This window comes from Heterocephalus glaber, unplaced genomic scaffold (assembly GCF_053883595.1).
Source record: "Heterocephalus glaber isolate CG9 unplaced genomic scaffold, H.glaber_assembly_v1.0 deba00000331, whole genome shotgun sequence".
In the NCBI taxonomy this organism is placed as follows: Eukaryota; Metazoa; Chordata; class Mammalia; order Rodentia; family Bathyergidae; genus Heterocephalus; species Heterocephalus glaber.
Window position 1 is genome coordinate 48,393,787 of NW_028258142.1, and position 18,467 is coordinate 48,412,253.

The window sequence follows — 18,467 nt, forward strand, 5'->3', positions numbered from 1 at the left end:
CACAACTTAAAAGAGGAGTTAATTTTGGCTTATAGTTTCAGAGATTCAGTCCCTGGTCAGCTGGCTCCAAGGCAGGAACTTTATGCCTGAAGGGTGTGGTGGAGCAAAGCAGCTTATTTCATGGCAGCAGAGAAGCAGACCGAGGAACAGTGTCAGAGAGGAGAGGACCAGGGACCACAGATATGTAGTGCCCAATGTCACACCCAGAAGTGTGCTTTACTAATTCCTCAGAAAGCTCTCACCGTATCCTTCATTGAAGCCTAACCCCCACACAGTTCCGAGAAAATAGAATTATCCTTATTTTTAAATTTGAAAATAGAAAGGGTGGAAAACACCTTTAATTTCATCTGATCAAGAATATGTGGGATCTGAATAGTGAAAAATGACTGTGCCTAATTATCATCAGTTTTATTGATGCCAGCTGGGTGACTGGCTCTCATCTGGAAGGGGATAAGGACATTTCTTGGCCCCCTCGAATGCTGCAGTCTAATTGTTCAACAGTCTAATTGAAGAAACATGATGTATATACATAAAATGTCAACACAAGATAATTTCTAATTACTCTAAATTTAAAAAGACAAATGCTGCACAAATTCGATTTCTGAGATGATGCTGTGACCTGAGATATTTGGGGACAGTCATAGCAATATTACCTGCAGAGAGAGATGTTAATGTGTGACTGCTACTTTTAAGTACCTGGCATGTATTATCTCACTCCCTTCTCACAACAGGTGCCAAAAACTCAGTCACCCTGTGGGTTGAAGTCTCTCCAGGGCCCTTCCTCTGAGCCTTGGTTACACATTAGTACACCTGAGAGATTCTGGGACATGCAGGTTCCTGGGCCCCACCACCAGAGATTCTGATTTCATTGTTCCAACATAAGACCACACACACACACACACACACACACACACACACACACACACCATTAGAATTTTTACAAGTCTCCAGGTGATTACAGTGAATGTACAGCCTGGGATCAGAACTGTCTTCCCCAGGGCTACAGGGTCCTCTCATCATACACAAGGGACAGTTGGCCCTGAGACTGTCAGGTATGTTCTCATTTTTGGAAGTGATTAGAACAGGACAGCTGCTAAGCTCAACCGGTACTGTTGTTGACTATGGTAGTTACCATTTTTTCCAGAGACTTTTCTGACATACCACAAGATATTCTTAGTGTTCAAAATAATGGTACCTAGAAATGTGTGCAGTGTTGAAGTCGATGAGTTTGGAAAGGCAGGCCATGCACATTCTTGGAGGATCATTTGGGATAAGGTTATCAGTGAATTTTAGGGTACTAAAATTATTCATTTTGTCCTCCCAGATTTAGGACACTGATTTTTTTTTTTTTTTACACTCATGCTAACTGTGCCAGAAGCTTTGTCCTTTTCATACATTTGATACTCTTTGGGAAGTTCCTATCAAGTGGCTTCAGATCGAGTAGCTATATTTGATTGATAACATGTCTGTCTTTTCCTCTTCCATCTTATACTTTGTTATAAAACATCTTCCATTAAGCTAAAAGCAATTTCTTCTCTTGTTCTTAGAGCTTTGGTTTCTTTAGTTCATATTGGTTCCAAATTATTACCTGTGCTTCAATGATTTCCTAACCACATCCTTCCTGATCACTTTATAATTTCTCCCTCTTAACTTGATTGCCAGTTAGTTACTTCAGTATTCTCCTCCCTGTCTGTTACTTCCTCTTTGGAACATCCTACTGCCTTTTCATTGCAGACAATTTATTTTTGTGATTTTGTGCTTGTTCTTTCACTTTTCTGTAGTGGTTGATATGACATCAGCTCTTCACCTCATCCCCCACCCATACCCTTTCATACTGGGTCATTTGGACTGTAGCCCTTTAGGACTCCCTGGGAGATAGTTAAACCATTAAGACCTCATACACTGAAAATGTTTGAGGATGCTAAGTAAAAAGCATTTAATTATATTTCTCAATTTATAGAATGAAATGCAGCTAAAAGAAGAAGGAGAGAAATTTTTTGAGTCTAAGCTACCTTTGCAAAGTGAAGGAAAGTTTGTATTTATGAAAAATATTTAGAATAGTCTCTGCATCAGAAACTTTGTGACTATTATAACCAGGAGATTTTGTTGGTGCTGAAGGTTATGTATATAGTTGCTTTAGTTCAGGTAGGCTAACGTGTCACAGAAAAGGAAAACTGCAACGTGTCACCTGCGTAATATCACAGTAGGAGGATATTTCTCACATAGCAGCACAATGTGTGGTTTATGGTAGGTGGTTTGTTGCACTAGGCGCTAATTAAGGAACCAATATTGCTGGCAGCTGGCTGTTCTGTCTTCGGCTTGGCCCAACGAGTTCCTGGGAATCAGTATTTAGCTCTTGGCAGAGGTAAGAGCGCAGAGGATGGCTTGTGAGCTGCTTCATGGGTGAGGCCAAGATAGGAAGTGGGAAATGTCATTTCTGCTTACACACCATTGGGCAGAACTTGGTGACATGTGAGGCTAACTGCAAGGACAGCGAGGCACTGTGGTGTGCTGTTCACTGGGAAGGAAGAGGAAACCTGTTCTGTGATCAGCCTCTGCCACTGAATGTATTTCTTCAAATGTTTAAGTTGTAAGAGAAATACAGTGGTTTTGAGTATTTAACTGACTCTGTCAGTTTCCTTCCTACATGAAAAGGATTGTAAGGTCAAGTAAACACATAATTAAAATGGTGCAACATTACTTATTAACTAAGGAAGAGCAAGCACAATATTACCACTTGACCAACTTTCTTTTTGGCATTGGGAAAATCACAATTATTAAATTAGATTTGTAATGAGAGCAACATAGAAAGATATTAATTTACTCGTTGTTGGTAGATTTAGCTGTACGTAAAGACCAGCTTTTGTTCATTACAGATGAAAACTGTATCAAAAGCAGAGTCTCATTCTATATGTCAAGTCAAATTATTTCAATGGGCCCTTGTTAAGTCAACAGGTGTGTGATTATCCACCGTTGACAGGATTCTACTAAGGTGCTGTGAAGAAGCCAAGCTAGTCAGAAACAAAAACATATTTTTATTTAGGAATAAAGTATACTTTAAAAAGGAAAATGAATCAGCAATATAAAGCTATGTATTAACATGTTAACCATGGGGCTGTAATTCCTGTGTCTTGCTGCCAGGCAGCTCTGAACCACCAATGGTACATGCATGACTGTCCCATTAGGCAGAGTGGGACAGTGCCATTGGGTGGTACAAGTCACCTGACAGGACAGTTATGCATGTACCACCATGGTTCAGGCTGGCAGGACCATGTTAACTATACAAAGTCAGGTATTCGGGAAACTGTAAGGATGAAAAGCAAATGCCTTCTGTATAGATACAACTCCAAGTTGTTGGCTGAGCCTGTTACTCTACTATGAAATATAACACCAAGAACAAAGTAATACAAATATGCAGAATAAAAAACATTTTAATTTACTGCTGCCACAATCATTATACAGTTTGGAGAATTATCTAAATTCATATATAATTGGCTTTTTCTTTTCTCTGTTAACTGTGATGTATTCTGTGTGATAAGAGATTGGCAGAAACAAAAAAAGAAAAACATGGATTTATGTCTCTTATTCTTTGGATTTTCTCCATCATTAAGAGAGAACCTGTCACTAGTAAGCTAACAGGTTTAATATCACACATATTTAATAATACAAATATACTTATTGAATATCCCTTATCTGAAATGCTTGTCACCAGCAGTGTTTTTCTGATTCTGGAATATTTGCAAATACATCTTGGGGTGGGATCTAAATCTAAACACAGAATTCACTTACATTTCATATACACCTTGTATACATAGCCTGTAGATAATTTTATATGGTATTTTAAGGTACCTGCGTTTTTATTATAACTCTCACATGAGGTCAAGTATAACATTGTCCACATTTGGTATTATGTTGATGCCCAAAGATTTTTGGATTTTGGAGCATTTCTGATTTTAGAACTTTGGATTAGGGATGTTCAACCTGCACTTTGTCTTCATGTTTAAAAATAAAACTGCATTTAATAGACACTGGGTTTCTACTGTGATGTTGCAAAACTACTTGAACTGATTCAGAACCATCATAGTAACTAACATAGAAAGGGCTACAGTTATGCTGTAATTCAGTTATATTCATCTCTAATGATGGACAAAACTAGCTACAAGCAGCATAAAAAATATAATATTGTTAAGGGGGCAGGAAAAACTATAAATAAAGATTAATTTATTAGGGTATTTTTAAAACATGGCAAAACCATAAGGTAGTGAGTTTGGGCTGCTCTATTGCTTGGCTGTGGACACTAAATAAGATCTCAAACATTTATGCTCCGAATGTCTTTTGTTTCCTAGCTTCTATAAACATTACTTGAAGCAGGGGCACACGGGCTCCCACCTGAGGCCCACCATTCCATCCCTAAGTGTGAGAAGATCCTGGGGAGCAGTTGTGTGGCCCAGACCTGCAGGGTCTGTGGGTGGATCCCAGCTAGAGCTCTGCCCCAACCTCAGAGGCTCAGGCACACCCACCCAAGCCAAAGGCCCACCCAAAAGGGGGCTGCACGGGCACATGGGCTTCAGCCAGATGCTCACCATACCATCGGCCACAGCCAGGGACTTGTCTGGAGAAGAGCTGTACAGGCACACAAGTATTACCCAGAGGCTTGCCCCAATACCATTGATAAGTGTGTGGAGACTATAGCCAAAGCCTGTGCAGACAACAGAAACTGGGGTGCACAGCCCCCAACCAAAGGCCCTCCCAGACAATAGCTACATAGGGCCCCCAGCCAGAAGCCCTCCCAGACAACAGGTCAGCTCAGGGATCTAGAAGGCCACCACTTTGAACCCAGGAATTGGTGTTCTGGTGAGCAGTAGAGTAAAGGCTGCTCGGTGGCTTGCTGAGAATTCAAGACCACTGGGTGAGCAAAAAGTCATCTCAGCAAAGACACAGCAGGCTACATCTGTTGAAATGAGAAGAGACATAAATAAGTCCCAAAACCAGACTTCCAGATCACCTAAGGGAGCCCCAAAGGGCAACGAGATGGAACAATCTGATACTGAACCACCTGGACTCCCAGAACTGGCAACAAAATGGGACCTGGAAAAAAATGATATCAGAAATAATTTCTCAGATAACAGCGGAGATTGTACCCATAGTACAAGACATGATTAATAAATCTAGAAAGGACACAGATTTAAAAAATAGAGGAGCTGAGGAACATGATGGAATTCCAACATAGGAAACCAATGGAATCCATAAAACAGATGCAAACAGATTTCCAGGAAATTAAAAACTCCATTGAAAGTCTACACAGCAAAATGAGCCAATGTGAGGACAGAATTTCAGATATAGAAGATAAGATTCCAATTAGTAACAAGGAAAAGAAAATTTTCTTTAAAATATTGAGAAATCAATGAGAACAAGAAATCAGTCCAGCAGCTGCTAGACAATGCAAAGAAGAATAACTGATTGGAGTCAAGGAAGAAACAGGAGAGAGTGCAGATGACATAAAAAAAAACTGTTCACAGAAGTAATGGCAGAAAACTTCTCAAGCAGGGGAAAAGAACTTGACATACAGATAAGTGAGGCATGTAGCACTCCAGCTAGCCATGATCAAAAAAGTCTACACATAGGCATATAATAGTTAAGATTCCAGAAACCCAATAAAAGAACAAAATTCTACAAGCAGTTAGAGAAAAGAAACAAATCACCTACAACAGAAAGCCCATCAGAATCATAGCAGACATCTCAACACAAACCCACAAGGCAAGAAGAGTGTGGAGTGAAAGAAAAACAGCCTCCAACCCATATTGTTGTACCCTGCAAAACTGTCTTTCAAAATTGATGGAGAAATAAGGTACTTTCATGACAAAGAGACCTTAGGAACTTCACAAATACTAAACCAGCACTCCAAAAAATTTTAAACAATATTCTAGGAAAAGACAACAAGGATCACAACCCCAGGAAGCCCTGCAGAATGAATCCATTGGGCACGACAAGAAATTAAACGCAAAGGGGAGAAGCCAACAAAAAGAGAAAGTCATGACAATGTTAAGTCAATACATATCAATTATGACCATCAATGTTAGTGGTCTCAATTCACCAATCAAAAGAAATAGACTGGCAGAGTGGGTCAAGAAGCAAGATCCAACAATATGCTGCGTACAAGAAACACAATTCCAAAATAACTCAGACTGAAAGTTAAAGGGTGGAAAACAATACTCCATGTGATGGGAACCCGAAGAAAAGCAGGAGTAGCTGTCCTCTTTGCAAATCAAGTGGATTTCAAACCAACACTGATTAAGAGAGACAAAGAAGGAGACTACATCCTTGTGAAGGGAACAATCCAAGAGGAAGAGATGACAATCATAAACATATATGCACCAAACACTAGTGCACCCAACTATATGAAACAAATACTAACAAAAAAATCATATAAGCACTAATAGAATAGTAGTGGGGGACCTTAATACCCCACTTGACACAAATAGATAGATCAACTACACAAAAAATAAACAACGAAATACTAGAACTCAATCAAACTATTGAACAAATGAACTTAGCAGATGTTTACAGAGTGTTCCACCCCACAAAATCAGAATAAACATTCTTTTCAGCTGCACATGGGTCATTCTCTGAAATAAACCACATACTCACTCATAGAATATGTTTAAGTAAGTGCAAAGTAATTGAAGTTATCCCCTGTGTATTGTCAGACCATACTGTGATGAAATTGGAGATCAATAGCAAAAGAAACCATAAACACATGGAGAAATGGCCTGTGGAACGATGTGGTGGAGAAAAACTGATCAACTCGTGGCATCTACAAAGAGAGCAAAGGAAAAGCCTGAGAGGAAGGGGCCAGGGTCACACCCCTCTGACCCACCCAGACACATTCAGACATGTGCTTTACTAATCTCCTAGGCTGCTCTCAAGCCAATCAAGTTGACAGTCAAGATTAACCGTGACTTATGTAAGGAGGAGAACTAGTGAATAGGTTAAGGATGGAGCCTTAACCACTACAGTGATGGCTGATGCAAAGGGGAAACCCTGAGAGAGGGAGAGAAAAAGGTGATGCAGGAGAATGCATTGGCCCAGAAGCAAAAGAACAGGGAGAGTTCCCATATATGCATATCCAGCTTATAAATACTTACTTTGGATTTTGAAATTAAATCTTTTTTTTTCAAAGCCGACTTACTTTGAAGTTATTCTAGTGTTAAAAATTATTTTAACAGTTGTGTAAGATTAAATGTTGATCGATCCCCGGTACCAAAAAAAAAGAAAATTTGAGAGGAATCAAGGTAAAACCAAACAAATACCAGCCAAATAAAATATGTCCCAGAGGCACATGGAGAAATTTTAGGATGGTGTCATGTTTTGGAATTTAGCACAAAGTTCTTTTAGAATTCTTTTTACTACATCATTAGCTAAATATATGAATTTTAGTATGTTATACATAGTAGTTAAGCAACAGGATAATTATATCACCAAAAGTTGTTTACTCTGTGAATTTGTTTAATACATTATCTCATCAGTGGCCAGCCCTAGGATATGTTAAGTGATTAATTTAAGTTTTATTTCTAGACATGTTTTGTGAAACTTTATTTTGCCTAAAGCAGGCACATAGCTCAGCTGTTTAAAAAAATGAAAAAGACATACACTCAAAAATAGGCATTGGTTTCTTACTACTTTATGGCTTTGAATATCATTCTGAATCCTCTTACCTCTCTGTGTTTACTACACCAGCAACCCGTAGGATTTAACATTAAATTTTCATTTTGATTAACTTCACTGCAGTTGTTTCTTGGCTCCCTCTTTAGAGCCCACTGTGGAATAAAATTAAAACAGTTTTTATGATATAACAATTTAGTGGTAGAAAATGACATTTTTCTTTTTTCCCTGACTGGCAGTGTATTCTACCCCCTGAATTTCTTCCATATGCCTCATGGCTCTGGTTTTTCCCTGCTCCCATCCATCTTTTATAATACTGCCAGATTAATTTTCCTAAAACAGAGTTTTGGTCATTCTGTTATCCCTCCATGGCTCCCCGTTGCCTCCCTCTTGTCTAAGTCCCAGTCATTCATCAGGGAGGGAATAACCCAAATGCTTTTATTTTCCTATAACATTTTTCTTATGTTCTCTGCTATGAAGTCCCTGTCTGCATGCTAGATTTCTTGTCCTTCTTGCACAGCATGGGTCATGCCCTGCCATACGTAAAACTACGTATGACCGTGGACTTGAATGCAAGAACTAAATCTCCTTTATGTTTTGGCCCATTCTCCCATCGCCTATTCATAAATGATACTCAATAAATGTTTGTGGGATCAGTGAATAATAAATAGAAATATACAGACGCCCTTCTTCTCATACATTCGTGATCCTCTTACCTTTTACTTTTTCTTTTCCCCCAGCACCTCTCACCTTCCAATTAATTCATAATACAATTACTCACTTTTGTGGTTGGCATTGGCTGTCTCCTCCCTGTTGGATGCCAAGTGCTTTGTTTGTTCTTTGGAGTGTCCCTAGTGCTCAGATCCCTGCTTGTGATACTGGTTGAGTGAATGAGTGATACTTGAAGGTGAAGGTCAGCTTCTCCCTGTTTCTGGGGTTTTTGTCTGTCACTGTTTTTTAAAAGTAAAGGACAGTGTGATAGGAAGATCAGGGAGACATATAGGGAGACCCTGAAGTCACTTTCTGTCACCCTGAACAAGTTTTGTAACTGCTTTGAAGGTCATTTCCAAACCTGTTAAAGGATAACATGACTTGATTCACAAATGTGTGTATAAGAATTAAGTTTTAGGGAAAATGCATACAATAGAGTTAACAGCTGATGGTCCTGATCACTCTTAAGACGCCAGACTTGGTGCTACGCATTTTCTTCTCCTTATCACTGTATTTCCATAACCATTCTGTGAAGCAGAGAGACTGGTTACTCCATTCTACAGGGGAAAAGAAAGGTCCTGTCCAAGACCACACAGTGCTGGATGGCATAACACCCACTCTCTAGCCCTGGTGCTTATAACTCCTCTGCCTGCAGTGCATGCTCCTCCTGGTGGGGGTCCTCAGCAGAGGGCTGTTTGATTTCTCTCTTGGAGAAGGAGTTCTAGACCTTTCTTTCCGGACCTAACATGCTTGAGGGATACCATGGGCTCCTAAGTACCAGTAGGCCCCAGTAGAGGTCATTATATAAAAACTGGAAGGCTAGGGATTCTGCTTGGAAACTTCCCCCTTCTGAATTAGATCCCTTGAGCTAGGAATTTAGCTCAGTGGTTTCACCGCCTGCTGTGCAAGCTCAAGGACCCAAGTTCGATGCCCAGTACCAAATAAATAAATAAATAAATAAGATCCCCCCCCCCCCCCGCTATTACTGTGCTTCTATCTCCAGGTCAGTTTGTCATTCCACTCCCACCCCCCCCACCCCCATGACAAAATAAAGCTTTTAATTCTTTGTATTTTCCACCACAAAGATAAAATATTCTTGCATTAAGACTTTTAAAGCTCATTGCATTATTGGTTTGGAAACAAACTGGATGGTTTATGGCTGGGATACCCAAGTTGATCATTACTACTTCTTTATTGATTAAAAAAGGCCTGAATCTTTTAATTTCAGAGAGATTTATAACACCATTTCAAAACACAGTTATGTAACTAGTAATTCTTAATTATTATAATAAAGTTAGAATCAAAAATAAGGAAGGCTGTTTTCTGTGTAAAGGAATTAGCCTTTTCAGATATTTTTATTGAGTGTTTAAAATGGCTAACCCAGAATTAATGGGATGGATTACATCAGCATCTGAAAAACATCATCTATGTTTCAGGGAATGGATTTGTCTTTTGAAATAATTTGTCATCAGTTCAAAGACTAAAAAGGTATTTTACAAAATATTAAAATGAAAAATAATTTTATTTCTATGCTATAAAGTTTCATTATGCTTAATTGATTGGGAGGTTTGGTAGGCCAGAGAACTGGCAAACATAAATTGAAAAGCAAATATAGGCATTTAATATCAAGTACTCTTTCAACAGAGACATAAGTATACTATCAATTTTTTATAGCTTTATTATAGTGATTAAGAGTATAAACTTTGGAAGCAGTCTGGCCTAGGTTTGAATTCCCATCTGTGAATTTACATATGTTACCTAACATTCTGAACCTTTATTTTTCTCACTTGTAAAGAAGGAGCAATATTTATTTCATAAAGTTATCTTATTACATGAAATAATATTTTCAATGCATCTAAACTATTCCTAATGTAGTATAGGAACTACTAAAATGTTATAATTGAAATATAATAATTTATGTATAATGAAGTGTTTGAATATTGCTTTACCAAATAAGTAGGAAACATTTTTATAGAACTCTGTACAGACACTCCTATTTATTGAGAGTTGGTCGCTAAATGAGGAATTGTATTTAGTATGTACCTTACAGTGTTCACATCAAAGACATTTAGGTCAAAGGAAGGTAGGTTGTTCAACAAGGAAACCTGTATACAGCTCTCAGCTTGATAGGGAATGCTTCTGTTTTTTCACCAATTCAAAAGTGAACTTTATTTATCTCTGGATAAACTGTCAACTTCTACACTAGTGAAATTTTAAGAAAATAGGAATTCTAAATTTCACAAATAAAATTGTATTTTCCAGGAGAATGCATAGAAGGACTGCGGGAGAATGATTACCTTCTGATTCATTCATGTCGTCAGTGGACCACCATCACTGCCCATAGTCTGGAAGAGGGCCACTATGTCATTGGGCCAAAGATAGAGATCCCTGTTCATTATGCAGGTAAGATTCTCTTCACTGGCAAGATGCAGCAGAGAGAGGAAGGGTACTTGAAGAGTTGTCATTTTCCTTCCTGGAGGGAAAACAGGAATTGTCTATAAACTAGACCAGTAGTGACAAACCAATGGCACACATGCCACAGTGGGCTCTTTGTATGATTGAAAGCTCTAATAGTTTCACCATCACTGAACTAGACAGTGTAGTAGTTTAGAAAGGGAAGAATCAGACACTTTTGTGTGGTTATTATATTTATCAATGAAAACTTGGGTTTATTTTGTCATAGATGTTTCTAATTAATGCAGCTAGATATTTATAAAATGCAAGTTTACAAAGACAGAGAATTTCTGTGTAGTCTTAGAATTAAAATCAATACATGTAGCCAACTTCTGAGCTTCACGTCCACATGCCCTGAGTAACCTTGTATACATCTTCATCGTTGCTTTGTGAATGACTATAGTGTAATGATTTCAGCAGGTATTGTTGCACAAGCAGGCATTGTGATTTGGTTTTAGAAGTATTGGCTTGGAAGTTCAGAGCCATAGGCTTGTAGAACATGTTCCTTTTTCACATAGGCTTGTGGAACACAGCTCTGAGATGACCTCACTGCTTTAGTTAAGTGAAGATAACTTCCTTCTCACCTCAACAATGCCATTTGAACAGTTTGCATGGAGCACATTCGGTGGCCGGCACTGAATGTAGGATGTACTGTGTTTAGCAGATTGAATAAACTTTCAGTAGTGGTAGCTTACAAATACACAATTTTTTTAAAAACTTGTTACCCTACTTTCTTCTGGTGCTTGTTCATATATAAATTATATAAAAGATCTTAACTTTTTCTTTTATTGTTTGATTTTCTAAAAGCCTGTATACCAAGGTATTTTAACCAATGAACCGTATAGCTCTAGACTGCCATGTTGTATTTGACCCCTCTGTACTGCTCACCAAGCTGTCCATTCAAATAGGGCCTACTGTACTGCCATGTTCCGGAGCAGTAGCATATGGTATTTGTTCAATAAATGTTTATTGAATGAATGACTACTTTGGTATTCTTTCTGCTTCCTGGGAGTCTTTAATTTCTGACCTGACCCTGGATCACCTTCTCAGAAATCTAATAAAAAGAATTTCTCTAACCTAAAACTTTGTCTTCTAGCATTACATTTCCTAGCACTTTGAGTAGCCTTCATGGAAAACAAGAAACACTAGCTGCAGAAGGGTTTGTGTTTGTGGGGTTAGGAACCAGCCAAGTGGGCCAGTTCTCATAGGGGTAGAGGACATGACAGACCTCAGTGGTGGAGAACATGACAGGCTCTCCTCTGTCCAGGTGAGAGCTGCATTACTTTTAACCATCTCAGACTCTTGATTCTGCCTTTGTGGAAAACTGAAAAGACAGATAAATTGCAACATTGCTTCATCACATAAACAATTTTACCTAATCTGCTATTTTTCTATTAATAGAATGAGTTTTAGTCTTTCCCCCTCCTAAAGCCATTGTGAGTAACTCTGCAAAATCAGTCTTCCCAAAGGAAAATTTTTGTTTTATCATTTCCTCAAATCTCTTTACAGACCTCATACTGCCACTGGATTCTTTGTCTTTTTGTTTAGGGCCTCAAAGAGTTCTAACCTGCTTCTCCAACCTTTTCTACTCTGAGGAGGGAATCTTCCAGTCCAGCTGGATTAGTCACCTCACTGTTTCCTAAATATTTTGGCCACTTTTCTGTTAATACCATTGCCCCTCTGGAGTAGCCTTCCTCAGCCATGCTGCTTCTCAGAGTCTGTAGTTGGATCAGGAGGGTGCAAAGGTCCACTGCTGCCATGGTAGAGAATGCTGGGGTGGTCTCCTGTTGTTGTGTCACATTTATTTGACACACATTGTTACATTTTATTCAGTTACCTCTTCTGTGCATACCTCCCATCCTTGAACAGTTGGACTATACACTTGTTAACAAATTAGGGCAATTCTGGTGTTTTTTTTTTTGGTACAAGGGATTGAACTCAGAACCTTACACTTTCAAGGCAGGTGGCAGAACCACTGAGCTAAATCCCTGGCCCAATTAGGCCAATTCTGAAAAATACTGTGCATCCTTTGTATAAACAATATACTTCTTTATGTGTATGGATACTCGATATAGGGACCTCCAACGTGGCTGTGCATTGGAGTTTTAACAAGTTGATTGCTGGGTCCTGTCTCTAGAAGTTCTGGTTTAATTGGTCTGAAGTGTGGAGGGTGGGCATAAAGAGTTTTAAGTCTTACTCATGGTTAAAAATGTAACCAAGATTGGGTATGGGTAGTAAGACAAATATTTGCAAATGTGTTAGTATTTTGAGCACTTGTTCCTGTATTACTAGCCAACCAGCTTCCACTGGAAAGAAAGATAAGTCATTTTGCAAAGCTTAGTCTTTATTTGAAAGGAAGTTGATGGAATACATAACTGGGAAACCAGGTATCATGTTGCAAATGGTACATACCATATTATTTTTGAATAAAATTGATGTGCCAAGATGAAAATGAAATACAGACACTAGGGGCAGTGAAGCTCAGCTGGTCCCAGCACCCAGAAGGAAGTTCCCCCACTGCCATCTCAAGCTCCTAGGGCAGAGAAGGTGAGCCACATGGGCACCAGCAGCACCCCCTGCCCCCCTGTGGAAATGAGACGACACATAAACAAGCCTCAAAAACAGACTTCTAGATCACCTACAGCAACCCCAAAGGGAAACGAGATGGAACACTCTGATACTCAAACACCTGGGGTCTCTGAACTGGCAACAAAAGAGGATCTGGGAAAAATGAAATCAGAAATAATTACTCAGATAACAGCAAAGATTTTGCTCATGGTGCAAAACATGATTAATAAATCTAGAGAGGACACAGATAAAAAAATAGAGGATCTGAGGAACATGATGGAATCCCAACATAGGAAACAAACGGAATCCATAAAACAGATACAAACAGATTTCCAAGAGATTAAAAACTCCATCAAAAGTCTGTGGAGCAGAATGAACCAATGTGAGGATACAATTTCACATATAGAAGATAAGATTGCAATTAGTGACCAGGAAAAGAAAAATTGCTTTAAAATTGTAAGGGAACATGAGAAATCAGTCCAGCAGCTGCTAGACGATGCAAAGAAGAATAACATAAGACTGACAGGAGTCAATGAAGAAAGAGGAGAGAGTGCAGATGACGTAAAAAAACTCTTCACAGAAGTGATGGCAGAAAACTTCCCAAGGAGGGGAAAAGAACTTGACATACAGATAAGTTAGGCATATAGGACTCCAGCTAGCCTTCATCAAAAAAAAATCTACACATAGGCATATAATAGCTAGAATTCCAGAAATCCAACAGAATAAAATTCTACAAACAGTGAGAGAAAAGAAACAAATCACGTACAAAGGAAAGCCCATCAGAATCACAGCAGACTTCTCAATGCAAACCATCAGGGCAAGAAGAGCTTGAAGTGACATATTTCAAGCCCTAAAGGAAAACAGCCTCCAACCCAGATTGATGTGCCCTGCAAAACTCTCTTTCAAAATTGATGGAGAAATAAGATACTTTCATGATAAAGAGCACCTCAGGAACTTCATGAATACCAAACCAGCACTCCAAACAATTTTAGACAATACCCTAGGAAAAGACAATGAGGATCACAACCCCAGGAAACCCAGCAGAATGAATCCATTGGGCGTGACAAATTAAACGCAAAGGGGGAGAATCCAACAAAAAAGAAAAAGTCATGACAAGGCTTTTAAAACTTTTGACTTCATCTCCCTAATGAGTGTATAATTCAATCTTATTATTGTACTGATTAGTATTTTTCTGATTCTAGAATTGCACACCGTTCCTTGTGGTACACTAGCTATTTATCATCTTCTTATGTCTACATTTTAATTGGGTTGTCTATTAATGAGCTCTAAGAATTCTTTATATATTCTGCTCATAGGTTATATGCATGGTAAATATGGTCTGTTTAAGGACTACGTTTCATTTTAATGATGTCATTTAAAGTTCTAAATTTTGATGGAATCTCATTTATCAATTTTTTTCCTTTTATACATCATGTTTTTTGTATCCTAGGTAGTTCTTGCCTACCCTGAATTCATAAATATTTTCCCTTATAATTTCTTCTTAAAGTTTTATATTTTTAGCCTTTCTTATTTAGGTTCATAGATCCCTTCAAGTTGTTTTCATGTATGGAAATAAAGGGCTGAGGTTAATTTTTTATATACAGATACCAGGTGTTCTAGTGCCGTTTGCCGAAGACACTATCTCTTCCTCGACTCTTGAATCGAGTTTATATTCTAAAAAATGCTAATGTTAAATAATCTTTCAAAATTCAGTGGACCATATATGTGTGGTTCTATTTCTAGATTCTCTGTTTTATTCCAATGATCTATATGTCTTTCCTTACACCAACACTGCCTTGATTACTGTAGCTTTAGAAGAAGTCTTAAAATTGGGTGCTAAACGTCTTCCAACACTGTTTTTGTTTTTGTTTTTAGCTTTTCTGGGTTCTTTGTACTCCTATATAACTTTTAAATTTCAATATCCAGTTCTTCATTTATAGCAAGTATACATAGACCTGAATTTTTATATATACCTTATGTTTTCTAATCCTGCTAAATTCAAGTACAAGTTCTAGAGGCTCCTAGAGATTTCTTAGTATTTTCTCTGTAGATGATCATTTCATCTACATATAAAGATTTTGCTTCTGCCATGCCAATCCTATCCTAGTTGTGTCATTTTATTGCCAGACTATTTTGGTTTAGACCTATGTTTCAAAGTCTAATGGACAGATGAAGAGTAGACATATATGCCCTTGTTGCCCACTTTAGGGAGAAAGCATTGTATCGTCTCCATTCATAGAAGGAGTTTTTGTTGGAAGTATGGAGTACATTTCTTTGATCTGTTGAGAAGGTTCTGTTCTACTTCTAGTCTCCTGATAGCTTTTACCATGAACAGCTATAGAATTTAGTCCAATACTCTTTCTCCAACTAGTGACAGGATCATATGGCTTTCTCCTTTCCTCTGTTAAAATGATGACTTTTGGGGGTGGATCTTCCAATGCTGAACTAACACTGCCATCCCTATAATAAAACCACTTTCTACATACTGCCAGATCTGACTTCTAAGAGTTCGTTTTGTTAAACAAATTTCTATCTATGTTCATACTTTTTTCTTCTATTATCTTTATCCAGTTTTAGGATTAGCACAATGTTGAGTTCCTAAAATGAGGGGAGAAGTGTTCCTTCTTTTTTCTGCTTTAAATGTTTGATATAATTTATCAGTTAAAATGTTTATGAGCCTGCTGTTGTCATATAGGTAGGTTTTCAAGCTAGGAATATACTTTCTTTAATAGGTCCTATTCAAATTTTATATTTCCTCCAGAGTTAGTTTCATTAATTTGTCTTCTAAGTTACTTCTTAGAAGTTTTCAAATTTATTTCAAAAAAGATTTTTGTAATATGCTTTCTATATCCTTTTAAATTCTGTAAAATCTGGTAATGTCTCCTAGATCTTAATATTGTAATTTTAAAAATGTATAACTGATATTGTGTAACAGGAAGAAAAGGTCTAAAAGAGCAGGGGAATTGGGAGGGGTAGGGGAAGGGAAAAAAGGGAAAGGAAAAAATATGAGAAGAGGAAAAAAAATGGAAACAAGGTCTTTGCAAATAGGGAAGGGTGGAGGGGGTGAAGGGAGGGCAAGGGAAGGGGAAAAAAATAAGAACCAAGAGACTCATGTAATGGTACAAGATCCCAATGATGAATGTAACTGTATTTTATAACTAAAATGTACCAATAAAGTTAATGGGGAAAAAATAAAATATAATAAAGAAAAAAAAAAGAAAAAGATGAAATACAGACACTAAAAGATCACACCACTTTACATTAAAGGAGAGAAAACACATTAAAGAAAGAAAAATTTGAAATAGGACCAACATCATTTGCCATTAGACAAAATAGAATGCATTGTTTTCATGGATGTCAATCTAAGTTTTCTGAGCTGTCTTCCAGAATTGCTTCAGCAAGAAGCTTAGGTAGAAATTTTGAAATATAAATAGATACTGTCGATCATTTTGTTTTGGGGTCTCACCTCTTAAGATAGCACCAAGAACCATGCTTTTACAAAAAGAAATTTAGTGATTTGCTAGTTTTTTAAAAATTTAATAGGCTAACATAAATCAGGGCAATGTGTTATGATTGCACTGTAAAATTGAGACTTGTGTATTGATACCATCAATTTAGAAGGGTACCCAGCTTACAATGGCATATATTTTGTTTTGAAAGATATACTTATTATAAGTTTCAGCCCTTGGAATAAAGAAAGCACAGAGTACATCATGGAGACCAAAAATATCATTTTATATCTGTAGTTTATTTGTGTTCTTATTTTAATTAGTAGTAGAAAACCTTCATCCAAGTATATATTACTGATTTCTCAGAGTCAGTAATATATTCTAGGTTCATCTAGGTTGAGATAAATTGTCCATTCTTTGAGAAAAATTAAACAATTGATAATTAAATACATTAACATAGTAGTAGTAAAGCTCACCACCTTAGTTAGATTCCTGGTTCTGTCATTTAGGTCTGTATTACTTTGGGCCCGTCACTAGATCTCTCTAAATCTCACTTTCCTCATCTGTAAAGTGAAGCTAGTTATAATACCGTTCTCTGAAGGCACCTGGGAAGATTAAAAGAAGTAATGCAAATGTAACAATGTTCACATGCTCAGCACTTAATAAATACTCCATGGATGTTTATTAATGGTGATGATCATGATAATGATACTAACAGTGTTTCTAAGGATTTAATTCTTTTATCTTGCACTGTTAATTTCATACAAGTTGAATACTTTTTCTGCTCATTGAAGCCAGATGAACATTGGTACCCTTCAAAATTATTTTGGCTACTGTGTTTTGCTTAGTTTTTTGGTTTTAAGCTTTGCATTTTGAACATCCAATAATATACTCCCTTATTTATGCGGTTTTGCCCATTTTTAACATCATTTGTCATGCTTGATTTTTCTCCTCCCCCACCACTACGTACGTGCAGATATATACACATTTTTTTTTCTGGATTATTTGAGAGTAGACAGCATCTCCTAATGCTTCCCTGGATATCTCCTAAGAACAAGGATATCCTCTTATATAACTACAGTACTGCTCGCAAATCCAGGACAGTTAATACTTTAATCTACAATCCATGTTCCTGTGTTGTCAGTTGTCCCAATAGTGTCCTTTACTGCACTTTTCCCTCCAGGACAGCATCCGATCTCGGGCCGCTTACTGTATTTCATTGTCATGTCTCCCTTGCCTGCTTTTGTCTGGGGCAGTTCCTCAGAGTCTGTGAGTTTTGAAGACCACAGGCAGATTCCTTTACAGAGTAGCTCTACTTTGGGCTTCCCTGCTCCTTGTGGTTAGGTTCTGGCTCTGCGTTTGGGTCTGGGTTACTGTGTGTATGACATTGGGTCCTTCTCAAGAACCACATCTCAGAGCAGGGATATTCATTTGCCCTCATTGATGATGCCACTTTTGATCACTTGCTTAAATTGATTTCTTTGCTGTAGAATCACCATTACTAGGATAGCTGAAAGACCCATAGCTTTCAAGCTCCTCGTCTAGATCTTCCTGCCCTTCACTCCGCCCTGATGGAGCAGTTATAAATGACTCTGTCAATTTTGGTTTTCATTATGAAGATGG

At 37.8% G+C, this 18,467-nt stretch overlaps 1 protein-coding gene across 7 annotated transcripts in view; it reads left to right on the top strand.

Moving 5' to 3' along the window:
• Positions 1-18,467, top strand: part of Garem1 (GRB2 associated regulator of MAPK1 subtype 1) — a 227,351-nt gene that overhangs the window by 73,820 nt on the left and 135,064 nt on the right. For 3 of the 7 annotated variants that reach the window (XM_004853105.4, XM_004853104.4, XM_087193667.1), the window contains one exon: positions 10,636-10,776. In XM_004853105.4, the coding sequence (XP_004853162.2) occupies positions 10,636-10,776 (141 nt within the window). Of the gene's footprint in view, positions 1-10,635; positions 10,777-18,467 lie in introns of those variants that run through there. The other 4 variants (XM_087193669.1, XM_087193674.1, XM_087193682.1 and 1 more) reach the window with 3 other exon arrangements.